The sequence below is a fragment of the Phragmites australis genome, chromosome 12 (assembly GCF_958298935.1).
Source record: "Phragmites australis chromosome 12, lpPhrAust1.1, whole genome shotgun sequence".
Taxonomy (NCBI): domain Eukaryota; kingdom Viridiplantae; phylum Streptophyta; class Magnoliopsida; order Poales; family Poaceae; genus Phragmites; species Phragmites australis.
The window spans coordinates 32431065-32445937 of NC_084932.1; the positions used below are offsets into that span (position 1 = coordinate 32431065).

At 53.0% G+C, this 14873-nt stretch overlaps 1 protein-coding gene across 1 annotated transcript; it reads left to right on the forward strand.

The window, feature by feature from the left end:
* The first annotated feature begins 4739 nt into the window (after positions 1 to 4739).
* On the forward strand, positions 4740 to 10096 carry LOC133886117 (disease resistance protein PIK6-NP-like). The gene has a single exon (XM_062325848.1). The coding sequence runs from the start codon at positions 5041 to 5043 to the stop codon at positions 5773 to 5775; it is 735 nt and encodes a 244-aa protein (XP_062181832.1). The 5' UTR covers positions 4740 to 5040; the 3' UTR covers positions 5776 to 10096.
* The last annotated feature ends 4777 nt before the right edge of the window (positions 10097 to 14873 follow it).

Below are 14873 nucleotides of genomic sequence, written 5' to 3' on the forward strand. Positions count from 1 at the left end.
AGGAACCACACCCAACTCAGAAATAATTGTTCTGATCCAAACAACCTCCTTTGCAACTTCAGAAGGTGCTATGTATTCGGCCTCCGTCATGGAATTAGCAACCGTTTCTTGCTTGTAACTCTTCCAACTCACCGTGGCTCTATTGAGATAAAATACAAAATGGACTGCGATCTGAAATCATCATTGTCGGTTTGGAAGCTAACATCGGTGTAACCATTTACAATGAGTTCTTTCTCACCTCCATAGACCAGGAACATATCCTTAGTTCTTCTTAAGTGCTTGAGCATATTCTTAACTACTACCCAGTGAGCTTAGAGCATAAAAGACATATGGGCGTGTACAAATAATAGCATACATGATGGATCCAATAGCCGTAGCACATGGGATCACACTCATTTTGTCTTTCTCATTTGGTGTCATGGGACACTGACTCTTGCTAAGACTAATGGCATGAGACATTGGCAAGAAACCTTTTTTGAAATCCTACAGATTGAACCATTTCAATATCTTGTCAATGTATTTACTCTGGATTAATCCAATTAGCCTTTTCGATCTATCTCTATAGATCTTTATGCCTAATATGTACACTACCTCTTCTAGATCTTTCAACGACAAACTCTTTCTTAATGTAGATTTGACAGCTTAAACATTGAAATATCATTTCCGATCAACAGTATGTCATCTACATACAACACCATAAACAAAAGTGCTCTACCATTAACCTTCTTGTAAACACAAGGCTCTTCTTCATTCTTGATGAAGCCAAATCATTTGACCACTTCATCAAAACAAAGGTTACAATTCTGAGATGCTTGTTTCAATCTATAGATGGACTTCTAAAGTTTGTACATCTTCTCAATATTTTTTGTGAGGATATGTACATGACACAACCTGAAGATTTTTTGGATCCAAAAAATCTTCAGGTTGTGTCATGTACATATCCTCACTTAGGTTTCCATTAAGGAAAATCATTTTGACATCCATTTACCATATCTCATAATCAAAATATGCAAAAATTGTTAGGATGATCCGGATAGGCTTTAGCATTGTGATGGACGAAAATGTTTCATCATAGCCAACACCTTGAATTTGTTTGAAATCTTTCGCCACCAATTGTGCCTTATAGATGGGAATATTTCTATTCAAAACTATCTTTTTCTTAAAAACTCATTTACACTCAATATATTTTACACCATCGGTAGATTAGCCAAGTTTCAAACTTGATTATCTCGCATGGATTCTAATTCAGATCTCATAGCTCCAAGCCATTTATCAGAGTCCAGTCCCACAATCACTGTCGTATAAGTCTTAGGCTCATCGTTGTTTAACAACAATATATTGCGTTGTCATGTGGTTAGGAGCGTGAACCTTTCAGTTACGCGATATGCCCTTTCAGACCTACGTGGGGCTGGTGGCTCAACAACAGGTTCTACAACATCTATTACTTGCAGCAGATTATCTCAGATACTCCTCACAACAACCCAACAGTTTAAGTGATAAGCTAAGAGGAACTTGTATGATTGTATCATTTCTGACAAAAATGATTTTAATCTGTGAGCATAGTACATTGATCTGTATTCCTTTACATCTATTCCACTTTGTAGATCACCCTTTCTGCAGGGTAGATGGAACTTTGAATGATTTAGTGACTACAGTCCTGGAGTATTTGCAGCCTGGCTTTTTGTTTTAGTATGTCCCTATTGTTGAAAGCAAGTCATATTTTCAATTGACTTGCCATATGATTCCTATTGGACTTGGATTAGTTCGATTTCAATAGGGGTTCTTCTTGTATTTCATCTTTTATTATGGATTAGATGAAGGGCAAAGAATAGGAACTCAACAATATTAAGAGTAAAATAGTCTAAATTAAGCTTCTCCTATCTTATTCTCATATTAAGTATGTTCTTTTTGTAGGAGGTCACTTACAAATGTTGCACACTTTATGGGACTTGATGTGTTTGATCAAGGATGGATACTCCAAACTTTTTCTTTGCATGCACAACCTCCAGTTGGCAATCCTATCAACAAACCAAAGGTTGCTACAAAGTTTCTTTAATCTTCTCTAATGACACCGACCAACACTCGTGATATTTGCCAGAGGATGGAAGCAACCACAACGAAATTAACATGGAAGCAAATTGTCTCTAAACGTTTTTATCAACTTGTATCTCGGTTACAGTTCTGACCTTCTAAACTCATGGAGTTATATTGTTGTAGTATATAACCAAAGTCTACAAATCTTTACCTGTAATATACACAATATCTTAGACATAGTACAATCAACCTTTTGATTCCTCTAAAGTATCAGCTTGATAATCTTTTCTATCTATGTAAGACCTACCAACCGGTCAACAGGCATGGCTTTTCTTTTCTAGTTTCTCTCTATTTCTCAATCATACAGCAACCATGTGAAGATCTAAGAAAAAACACAGAGACGGGGAATACAGCTTCAAAGCACCATACAAAGTTTTGGACTCAAAACTTAGCCGACGGATGATAAAAAATGCTCATTTCAAATACAGTCCACCCCCCCCCCCCCCAGGGTTAGAGTTTTCTTTCAGAATTGAGAAAGACTACACGAAATTTCAGATGCAAACACAACCTGTGGAGGGAGAAAAAAGAGAGAAGTTACAGATGGGGTGGTCGCTGTTTCTAATACCGACCACCCCCTGGAGCTCATATTTTGCTTGATTTCTCAATGATATCGCAACAATAAAATTTGAGACAATTTACAGGTATGAGTGATGCAATTTCAAAAACCCGTACAAAAATTGCATACACAAAATCAACCTGTGGAGGAAAAACGGAAAAAGAGAAATTTCGGGCTCTGGTGGTCTGAGTTTGAACAAAGCCTGAGGTCTGAAAAATCACAGTTCACTGCATTGGGCGACCAGATCGCAACGATAACATCTGAGAAATGCCAAATTTGAGAAGCAATCGCAAATGTTGAAGGAAGAACTAAAAAAGAGAAAAATCTTGAGTTGCAGTTCTTGTGCTTACCAACAACCAGCTGAGGCTCACTTCAGTTGTGCTTGTTGTATTGTCTGTTAGTGTACCAGCTGAAACAGTTTCTGAAACCGATCAAAGCCTGTGGTCTGAAAGATGTGCAACGCAGATCTGTTGGTACTGCGGTAGCAGATGCGTGGATCTGAGTTCTTGCTCATTGGTCTGACATTAAATTTAGATTTAGAATTTTAAAGTCCAATTCAAGACTCAAACTTAATTATTGTGTGATTGTCGAACCTTTATAATGATGAAATATAATTATTTGGAAAAATAATTTTCAAACTTTAAATTCAGAACTTCTAAGAACTTAATAGGAAATTGTAGTTCACTGCATTTGGCACTGTCGCACCCCACTGCAGCCGCGCAGGTCCTATAGATGTTGCTTGCTGCCGCCGGCACGCAGTGCCGCTGCATCTCCCGTCGAGGTGAGTCCATCGTGGAGAGGCAAAAGCAAGGGGAAACAACCTGTTCGATTTCTTGCCTTGCTATCTTCTTTCTTTCTCTTTCTCTTCTCAACCGAGCACAGCAGCAACGAGCTCCATTTGGCGAGGCGATGCATGTGTCCGGTTTTGCTACGTCTTGAGAGTGTAGTTGCAGTAGCACACACCCAAGATGGTTGGTTTCTTGTTTTTTTACCCCCTTTAGACATGTAGTTCTGACTTGTGAGCAGTTGTTTGGATGAAACCTCCATATATTATTATTGCAAAGAAATCACTGTTGTGATGCAATAAAACCATGGTGTTGTTCTCTGTTTTTTTGGTACGCTGATTGAGGTCCAATGGAATGAAATGTGTCTGTCGCTCACATCAGATTGTAATGTTAGATTTCGCAGCGCACACTTCAATCGAATTAATGTCATCATGGTCAGAAGAGCAGAACAATACATTTCCACTGTGCAGCTGTTTTCGATACTAATAGTAATCGAATTAATTTTAGATACCAAGATTCGCAATTAACGCTAAAGCTCTGCATGAGACCACACTTGCCACTAGCAGTTGTTTTGTATGTACCATTCATGCTTTAAAATATTCCCACTCCCATATGTCTCACACAACAATTACCATTCATGCTTTAAAATATTCCCCACTCGAGTCCTTGTCCCTTTTCTCCTACCAGTATCTTTCACTCTCATAGGTCTCTTTTCTCCTATACACAAATGAAATGCGTGGTAGGCTAGCTAGCCTTACCTTTGATAGGGAATGCGAAGTTCGCAGCCATCCTGACTCAATGTGAATCGTCTCGATCCCTTACTGCATATAACCCGCCCGTTGCTTTCTGCTTTGGTGTTGTTCACACAGGGCCAAACTTGATGTGGACGAAATTTGAAATATCTACAACTCTCTAGTATACCAGTTTTAAAGATTCGGCCTAATAATTCGTACCAACTTGGTAGTAGTAGTAAAGACGAGGACGGTAGAGCTTCTTCTCCACCACCTACATCACAACCTGCTGTGCGCACAATAACTGATTCGAATTGATGTTGCTGCTCGATCCGTCGGTCTAGATTTTTTTTTTTAGTGCGTTTCAGAAGGAAAAAGGCACGTACCAAGATTCGCAATTGACGCTAAAGCTCTGCATGAGACCATACTTGCCACTAGTATACCATTCATGCTTTAAAATATTCGCCACTCGAGTCCTTGTCCCTATTTATTTTCCTGGCTACTTTCCTATCTTTCACTCTCACAGGTCTCTCTTCTCCTATATATACGAATGAAATGCATGGAAGGCTAGCTAGCCTTATCTTTAGCATGCGATGCGGTTCGCAGCTATCCTGCCTGATTCAATGTGAATCGTCTCCCTTACAGCATATAACCCGCTCGTTGCTTTCTGCTTTGGTGTTGTTGACACAGGGCCAAACTTTGAAGTCGGTACTCGGTATACTAGACATTGAGAAAGCAAGACAATTTTGTTAATTTTCCACACAAGAATTTTCCCCATGTAGGACCGAGCACACAGCAAGCACTTCCTTCCTCACCGCACCTACACAGCAAGCAAGCAGATAGATAATGTGATTAATCTTGAGAGCTCGCCATCATGGATCTGGTGACGGGAGCCATGGGCAACCTCGCCCCCAAGCTGCTACAGCTGCTCCAAGATGAGTACAAGCTGCAGACTGGCGTGAGGGAGCAAGTGCAGTCTCTCTCAAAGGAGCTGGAGAGCATCCACGCCGCCCTCCGCAAGGTGGCAGCAGTGCCGTGGGACCAGCTCGATGAGCAGGTCAAGGTCTGGGCGCGCGAGGTCAGGGAGGCGTCGTACGACATGGAGGACATCCTCGACACCTTCCTCGTGCGAGTCCAAGGCCGAGAGCCCGCCGACACAGGCAAGATCAAACGCGCCTTGAAGAAGAAGGGCGACCTGTTCAGCAAGGGCAAGGCTCGCCGTGACATTGCGGGTGCCATCCAAGACATCACGATGCGACTCCAGGAGGTGGCCGACCGGCGTGCTAGGTGCAAAGTCGATGAGAATCTGGCTAAGCCTGCCGCAAGGACGTCAACTGTTGATCCTCGCCTTGCAGCTATGTACAAAGAAGTGACGCAATTCATTGACATCGACAAGGCAAGGGGCGAGCTCATATCCATGCTGTCTTACCAGTGTGGGGATGACGTGCTTGAGAAGGAGATGAAGAAACTTTCTGTTGTTGGAGTCGGGGGATTAGACAAGACCACTCTTGTCAAAGCAGTGTATGACAAGCTCAAAGGGGACTTCAATTGTGGGGCTTTCTTTCCGGTTGGCCGGAATCCTGACTTGAACACGTGGCAGGAGAAGTGAACACGGACGCCATGGAGCGGGCCCGCCGGGCAGCCTTAGAGCGACCCGGCATGCCTACCCTGTCTCATCCCCCTGCCATAGCAGCGCGGCAGACGGAACGTCTTTTCGCCTCAGCCCTTATGACGTTTTCCTGAGACGGACCGTATGGCACGGGATGGGACCCGTGCAATTAATAACCCCACGCCCCTCTACCAGAACGTGGCAGGAACTGACGCTGAGTGCGGCGGGAGCAGTTGGAGGTGACAAGCCATGCACGCTATTTAAATGCAGCCTCGGGCCTTTGACTGGTTGACACCTCATCGGTGGGCCTCTCAGGGGCCACTGCTAGGGGGCTTTCTGGGTCATCGGGGAACCGAGTGCTCGGGGTCACTGTTCACTTCCTTGAGTACTCTCTCCCTAGAATGCCCTTTCTTGTCCTCGAGAAACCGAGTGCTCGGGATCACTGTTCACCCCCCCCCCCCCCCGAGCACTCTCTCCCGGGCACATTTGTACGGATCCTCGAGAAACCGGGTGCTCGGGGGCCGCTGCAAGCAGCGCCGAGCACTCTCTCCCGGAACTCCCTTCGGTGGGTCCTCGGGATACTTGGGTGCCCGGGGGGCCACCGCCAGCGGCCCCGAGCACGTTTCTCCTGAAACTTTAGCTCTCCTGGCCGTCGAGGGACTAGGGTGCTCGGAGGTCACCGTACACCTTCTCGAGCACTTTCTTCCCGGGACTCGATCTTTTTCACCTTCAGGGAGAGTCTTCGCGGAATGGTGCCATGTGGCGGATTGCTGGCTTGGTCTCGGGATCCGGGGACCCCTGGTTCCTGATACACCGACAGCAGTCCCCGGGCCCATTGGCAGGCGATGACCCAGGGACTGCGGATGGGCCCTTCATCGTCAACGAGGCCAAAGTCGGGATTGATGCCACATGGTGAGCTTCTACACGGTGGTTCCTCAGGTCCGGGCCTCTGGGATAGCCCAACGGGGAGCCGAATGGACGCGTATCCAACCGACTCTTGAGGCGTGTGATGAGGGGACGGGCGGCGCATGATAACGGGGCAGGCGATCGTGCGCAATAAATGTGCGAATCGAGGAAAGTGCGCCAGGCAACCGCTGACAACCGCACGGCCCGAGGGAAATTTGTCTTCCAGTTGCACGGTCCGAGGAAACCGCCCCGCGGAGCGCGCTGCGTCAGGCGACTTTTGAATTTCCCTGGGTATAAAAAGGGGGGGAGAGCGAACCGCCCCCCTCTTTACGCCTTCTTGCGATCGAGTTCTTGCCTTCTTTGCGCTCCCAAGACCTAGACCTTCCTTAAGCGACCAGCGCACCGTCCAGTTCATCCCCCACCCTGACGAGATGTCGAGAGCAGGAGGAAGCCGCCGCGACAGGACTCCCAACGGCGTGCTGCCAGAATCCCGCCTGTTGAACGAGGAGGTGGCGGACAAGATCCGGAAGCTGATGGTCCCCGCGGGCCAGCGGGGGGCCTCAGTGGTGACGCTGGCGAGCTTCCCGCCGGTGACAAGTCGCCCGAGGCGCATTGTCCTCTTTACTTCCTTCGTGGCGCCATTTTCCACGTTCTTTCTTCAGATCCTGGACACGTTCAGGATCCAGTTGGTGCATCTCAACCCCAACTCCGTCGTCATCTTGGTGGTCTTCGTCCACCTCTTTGAGATGTTTGTGGGGGTGCCGCCATTGGTGACATCAGCCTCCACAACCGCCTGACTCTGCCGGAGGCTGTGGTGGAACCCCAGAAGGTGACCTGGGAGGTACCGCCATCGATGGACGCGCGGATGGTGCCGGTCCTGGAGCGCAATGACTTCTTGCTTCTGGCCAGGCTCACTTCGGTGATGGTGGTGGCGTACTACCTGCGCCGCCGCCTGGCGCCCCTACAGGAGTGGGTCTGGTCCTGTTGGTTCTACAACGACCCCCAGGACATCACCCGGACCCAGATCGGTGAGGAGTGGGACCTCAGTAGGTCGGCGTTGAGGGGCTTGCTCCGGGTGGTGATCGGGGTGGACGACCTGAGCCGGGCGGAGCTCCCGTGGAAGGAGATGGCACTCTGCACCGATCCTAACCGGGTGGCGCTGCAGGCGAAGCTACCAGAGTTCGACTCACAGGGGCTGGTTGACAAGCCAGGGCGCTGAGACCCCGGGACTATTTAGATCCCCGGGGTGGACGAGCCAGCAAGCGAGGAGGCCGCAAATGATTCGGCGCAGACCAGTAGCTCGGGCACCGTGAGCGGTGAGCCGCGGGCCAGCGGTGGGGCTACTACGGGCAGCAGCTGCCAAGCCGGAGAAGGAGGCGCCGCTGACAGCGGGGCGGCGGTAGTGCTAGGGGACAAAGGGAAGCGCCCCCGGGCTCCCGTTCCTGCATCGGCGTCCCCGCTATCGCCATCGCCTAGCGAGGAGGGAGGCCGGGGCGGTCAGTCGTCTAGCGCGTGGCTGTTGGCGGGGGCGGTTTCTGCGGTTCTGGAACCAAACTTTGATCTGATTGGGCCTAGTCTGGAGCCCGGAGACCACGCGGCAGCCCCGCTAAGCCCCCCGCTGAAAAGGAGGAGGGAGGACTCCGGGCCCACACCATCGGGCCCGGGGTTCAGGATCCCGGCATCGAGATGGCAATACAGAGGACCCAAATCTGCATAAGTTTTCCCTCCTTTCTTCGTGAGCATGCTTCTCCCAGAACGGCATTGGAGACTAACACTCGCCTTTCTCCTGCAGGCCGCTGATAGAGGCGCCGAGGCTGGCTCCAGCCCCCGAGCAGCGCGCCTGATCCAAGCACGCCGATGGAGTCGGAGTCGCCGAGCACACTAGCCGAGGCAGAAGCATAGGGATCGCCTAGCCCCGAGGGGGGGGGGCAGCGTCCGCGCCTGAGCAACTGGTGTCGGTCGAGTCTGCCCCGAGTGCACCGAGCGTGGGGCGGTCAGCCTCATCATGGGCGGTGCCTATGTTGCAATTTTTGGGGACCCCGAGGCCCTCGGAGGGGGCTCACAGGGGATCCAGCGCCCAGCCGTCGCCCAGCCAGCCCTTCGACCCCCTCCCAGTCGTGTTGGGAAGTGCCCGAGAGGTGATCGGGCAGCTCGAGGTGGCCGTGGCGGGGGAGATGATGCACCTTGAGGTGGACCGCACCGCCCTTACCGCGGAGAGGGTGAAGCTCATTGCGGGCTGGCGCCTTTTGGAGGTCCGCGTCACCACGGTGCGTGCAGCCAACGAGGGCGAGCGGCGCGCCCTGGAGGAGGACTGGAAGGCCCTGGAGGGCACCCGCGTGGAGGCCGAGCAGGAACGGGAGGAAGCCGCCCACCTGGCCGAGGCGTCGCAGTAGCAGGCGTCTGAGGTGCTCGCCAGGGAGAGGCAGGCGCAGGCGCGGGAGGAGTCGGTTTTGGCACGTGAGAGGGTAGCGGAAGCCTCCCAGGCTGAATTGGCCCGCCTGAAAGGTGAGGCCGACCAGGTCCGCGCCGACCTCCAACACTGGGAGGAGGAGCTCCGGAGCCAGGAGGAGGAGCTCCAAGGCTGGGAGGAGGACGTCGCCATCAAAGAGACCAACGTTGACATTACGACGGCGGACCTGGAAGCCCGGGAGGAACTGATGGTCCTCCGAGAGACGGAGGTTGCTGAAGTAGTGCTGGCCACGGCCGCCCGGGAGGAGCGGGCCGCCAAGTGGGAGTCCGAACTGACCACCCGCGAGCAGGCCCTTTCCGCCCTTGCAGAGTGGGTGAAGCGAGCCAAAGCCCAGGCGACTGGCGTGGCCGGGGGGACAGGGCTTCGAGGAGTGGCTGTGGCAAGCGATGGAGGAGCTCGAGGCCACCGAAACTGAATGTGCCAATGTGAAGCGGATGATGGAAGACATCCTCCAGCAGATGCAGAGGTCCGTGAGGGTGGCTGGGCTCGTGCGAGTCATCATGGAGACGAAGGGGACTGGCCTCGGCCAGGTTGCCCTTGGTTTTCAGAGGATCAGCCAGCGCCTCGAGGCACTGCCCCAGGCCGTCCAGGAACTCACCGCCAGAGAAGGGCATGGTTTGGCCAAGGCAGTGGCGGAACATGTCATGGCTTGCTACCGAAGCTGGGACCCGAACTTCCCATTGGAGCCAGCTCGGGAAGGGGTGATCGAAGCTGAGGAGGCTGCTCGAGAGGCGGTTCGGGGCGCCGCCGCCGAGGTGGCGGCCTGCTTCATGCGAGAGGCTCCGCCGACTCCAGGCTTGGGGCATAGCGACTCCGACTCCGACTAGAGATCCTTTTTTTGTTTTGTAGCTTTTCTTTTTTCTTTTCCCTTGATGTAAATATGGGAGTGATCCCTCAGAATAGGCTAGCCTTTTTGTAAATATAATGAAAGCCTTTCTTTGGGGTCGCAACTCTAGTATCCTTCTGAGTGCTTGATGAAGTTTCTGCTGTTTTCACTTGAGGCCCCAGCGAGTACTTAGTCGGACCGAGCCCGACCTTTCTATCCCCGAGAACGAAGTCTCCTCGACCACTCGTCACCCAAGCTGTGAGGCCTACTTGGCTTGTTCAGCCCCCGAGCCCTCACGAGTCCGCAATGGCTGAGTCAAAACACAGAAAGCATGAACTTCCTTGCCCGGGAGATAGACCGATCCAGCACGGAGCACGCCATGACCAGTGAACACTTCTCCATTACGCGACCACTCGGCAAGTAGACTAGAGACACGTTCGGGTGAGAATGCGACCAAGTGTCCCCACGGTTTGGTGGTGCTCGGGCTAGGGAGGACCGAACCGAGTACCGACAGCCCGCCCCTGGGGCCTAGGCTTCGGACTACTTGAGCGGCTCGAGCGATAGGATTACCCGAGGAACCCAGGGACTCAGTAGTGCCCGAGGCCTATTAAGCGGACCGAATACCACGAACACTATGAAAGACTTCGGTCAAACACTGCCGCACGTACGGTGCATTGTTCTACCTACTGCTCTGTCGTTTCGAGGAGAAGTGAACACGTGGCAGGGTTTTATGCGCGAGGACCACTCGGGAGCAATATATTGCTGAATGTGAATTTGTGCGAATTTCAACCACTCACCGGACATTTGTCAGCCTTTCAGCCAACCGATCCAGGAGAGGCATGCGCTCCGAGCTCGGGGTGCACGAGGTCTTTGGTTCTCAGGGTCGGGGTGCCCCAAACACTAAGGGGCGCATGAGGAGCCTGGGATCAGGCGATCCTGACCACTCACGCCTGAGCAATAGGACCACCCGATGTCCCTTAGGGCCGAGCAGCGACCTGGGCACTGAGGGCCCCGCGGTCGAGCTGTTTTTGCTTTTGATTGTCGATCTGCGACTTAAGAAAATATAGAGAAATTCTTTGCTTGGTGCGCTCTATTAGTGCGGTACTCATCATAGACTACTCTTGTTTTTGACCCGAGACCTCTCGAATACCCAGACCGGCGGACAAGAGTGGGTAGAGGCATAACCCAGAGGTCCTATGGTTCGGTGGCGCCCGGGTATGACAGACCAGACCGAACACTGACAGCCTGCCCCTGGGGCCTAGGCTTTGGACTACTCGAGCAGCTCGAGCGATAGGATTACCCAGGGACCCCAAGAACTCGGTAGTGCCCGGGAGCCTGCCACGACACCGAACACCACAGCCTACCACGACGGACGTAAGTCAGCGGCAACTGCCCGCGCGCATACCGATTGGGATTCTTTTATCAACGAGGAAAAAGAGAGAGACAACTTTCCACACACAGTCGAGCATTTCACCAGACAGGTTTAACATATGGAATCCAGAAAAAAATAATGGATGAATTCTGACATACGAACTGCACATTGATATACATACTGTATTGATAATTTTTCTTTTTTACAAAGTTGGGTAACTTACCCAGTTAGTGGTAGCCCCCGGTCAACTTGGGCGGGGGGAAGCCCCCGGCCTGGTTGACCTGAGCCTGCAAACGTGGCCATCTACGGGAACACTTGCGCAAGTGCTCGATGTTCCACGGGTTGGGGAGCGGCTGCCCATCTTCTGTAGCCAACCGAAAAGAGTCTTCTCGCGGGACACCGATCACGGTGAAGGGGCCTTCCCACAAGGGGGACAGCTTATTCCTTCCTTCACGCGACTGGACGCATCGGAGAACAAGATCCCCCACCTCGAGAGACCGGGCCCGGACGTGGCGCTGATGGTAGCGCCGCAAGCTTTGCTGGTAGCGGGCTGCTCAGAAGACGGCGTGCCGCCAGCGCTCTTCCAAATAGTCAATATCGTCGTGCCTCTGCTGCTCCTATTCACCTTCGAAGTAGGCGTGCACTCGAGGGGAGCCTAGAGTGAGCTCGGAGGGGAGGACCGCTTCAGCGCCGTACACAAAGAAGAAAGGAGTCTCCCCGGTAGCGCGACTTGGCGTGGTCCGGTTGGCCCATAGCACGGCAGACAGCTCGTCGACCCACTCTTTCCTGTGCTTTGCGAGCACGTTATAGGTTCGGGTTTTGAGCCCCTTCAGTATCTCCACGTTGGCGTGCTCAACCTGCCCATTGCTCCGAGGATGGGCGACGAAGGCGAAGCAGAGCTTGATGCCGAGGTCTTCGCAGTAGTCCCCGAATAGGGCACTTGTGAATTGAGTGCCGTTGTCAGTGATGATTCGGTTCGGGACACCAAATTGGCTGGTGATGCCGCGGATAAACTAGAGGGCCGTGTTCTTGGTCACCTTGATGACTGGAACCGCCTCCGACCATTTGGTGAACTTGTCGATGGCGACATAGAGGTATTCATAGCCCCCGACTGCTCGGGCGAATGGACCCAGAATGTCCAGCCCCCAGACCACGACAGGCCATGACAGGGGGAAGGTGTGAAGAGCCTGAGCTGGCTAATGAATCTGCTTTGCGTGGAACTGGCACGCTCTGCAGCGTAAAACCAGCTCGGTAGCATCCTGAAGAGCTGTAGGCTAGTAGAAACCTTGCCGGAAGGCCTTCCCGACCAACATGCTCGCCCTCATGGATCTCAACGAGAAGCTCGCTACCTTCTGCCCGAGTGATGCATTTCAGGAGGACACCACCTGCGCCGCACCGGTAGAGATCCCCATCTACTATGGCGTAGCGTTTGGACTGCCGAGCAACCCTTTCGGCAGAGGCATCATCCCCGGGAAGTGACTTTTCCTTCAAGTACCTCAGATCTCGTCCATCCACGAGGCATCTTGAGAACTGTTAGCAAGTGCAGCGCACTCGCCGGACGGTGGCACCCTGACGGGGCTTCCCACTGAGGGCGCCGCTGGGGTCCCCTGAATTGAGTTTGAGGTTTCCCCTTCGCCCTGTTCGGCAGGCAGGACGGAAGGCCGTGCAAGTTTTTCTTCAAAGACTCGGGCAGGGACGAGCGAATGGGAGGAGGCCAGGCGGGAGAGGTCGTCGGCCAGAGTGTTGTCGCGGCGCGGGATGTGCCGCAGCTCTAGGCCGTCGAAGCGCTTCTCCAGCTTCCTAACCGCTGCCACGTATGCTGCTATTTGGGGATCCGTGCACTGGTACTCTTTGGACACCTGGTTGACCACCAGCCAAGAGTCTCCTTTGACCAGGAGGCGACGAATCCCGAGGCCCACGGCGGCCCAGAGGCCGGCGAGGAGGCCATCATTTTCCGCCATGTTGTTGGGCGCGTGGAACTACAGTTGCACGACGTACTGGAGCTCTTTACCCGTTGGGGAGGTGAGAACCACTCCGGCCCTGGCGCCTTTCAGCGTGAGGGAGCCGTCGAAGTGCATGATTCAGTACCCGAGGGAATCGTGCCCGGGATGTGCGGACGCCCTCAGGGGCCTCAGGGACGGGCGTCCATTCGGCCATGAAGTCGGTGAGCGCCTGGCTTTTGATCGCCTGGCGACTGACAAAGTGCAGATCGAACTCCGCCAGCTTCACCGCCCACTTGACTACACGCCCGGTGCCTTCTCGGTTCCGGAGGATGGGCCCCAGTGGATACGTGGTAACCACCGAGACCTTGTGCGCTTGGAAGTAGTGGCGCAGCTTTTGGGAAGCGACGAGGATGACGTAAAGCAGCTTCTGAGCCTGGGGGTACCTTGTCTTGGCCTCCCGGAGGACTTCACTGATGAAGTACACTGGTCATTGTACCTGGCGAGCCTGGACCGCAGCCTCACCCGAGGGCAGCCAACAGCCCCCGGGCTCAGCAACACGGTAGGGGCTGATCGGGTGCACGGGCTCGACTCCCTGGTCGGGAGGAGCCACGAGGACCGGGGGGGGTGCTCGGAGGCGGTCAGGAGCTGGGACCTAGCACCTGACCCCGCGCACTCATCGCGCTCCCCCACCAGCACCATGCTCATGACCTGAGGAGTGGCTGACACGTAGAGCAGTAGCGGCTCGCCTTCGGACGGAGCCACCAGTACAGGCGGTGAGGTGAGATATTTCTTCAGATCGCGGAAGGCCTGCTTGGCCTTCGACGTCCAGTTGAAACGACCGGTCTTCTTTAGAAGCTTGAAGAGGGGGAGCCCTCACTCCCCAAGTTTGGAGATGAAGCGCCCGAGAGCCACCATGCAACCGGCGAGACGCTGGACCTTCTTGAGTCGAGCTGGGGGTCGCATCTGCTCGATGGCTCAGATCTTCTCGAGGTTGGCCTCGATTTTCTCAACTGGAGACTAAGAAACCAAGGAGCTTGCCCGCCGGCACCCCGAAGATGCACTTCTCGGGGTTGAGCTTCAAGCGGGTGGTGCGGAGACTGTCGAAAGTCTCAGCAAGATCTTCGAGCAGGGTAGCGCAGTCTCGGGACTTAACCACGAGATCGTTGATGTAGGCCTCGACGTTGCGGCCAACCTGCGTACCGAGAGTAATGCGGATAGTGCACTGGAAAGAGGAGCCAGCATTGCGCAAACCAAAAGGCATCGACACATAACAATAAGGTGGTAAAAGTAGTTTTTTCTTTATCCTCCTTGGCCATAGTAATCTTGTGATAACCAGTGTTTGCATCTAGAAAATACAAAAAATCGCATCCCGCGGTCGCATCTACAATTTCATCTATGCCGGGCAAAGGAAAAGGGCCTTTGGGGCAAGCCTTATTTAGATCGGTGTAGTCCACGCACATGCGGAGCTTGTCGTTGGCCTTCGGGACGACAACTGGATTTGCCAGCCACTCGGGGTGGAGGACCTCTCGGATAAATCTGGCGTCAAGGAGCTTGCTGACTTGCTCCCGGATAAACTCCTGG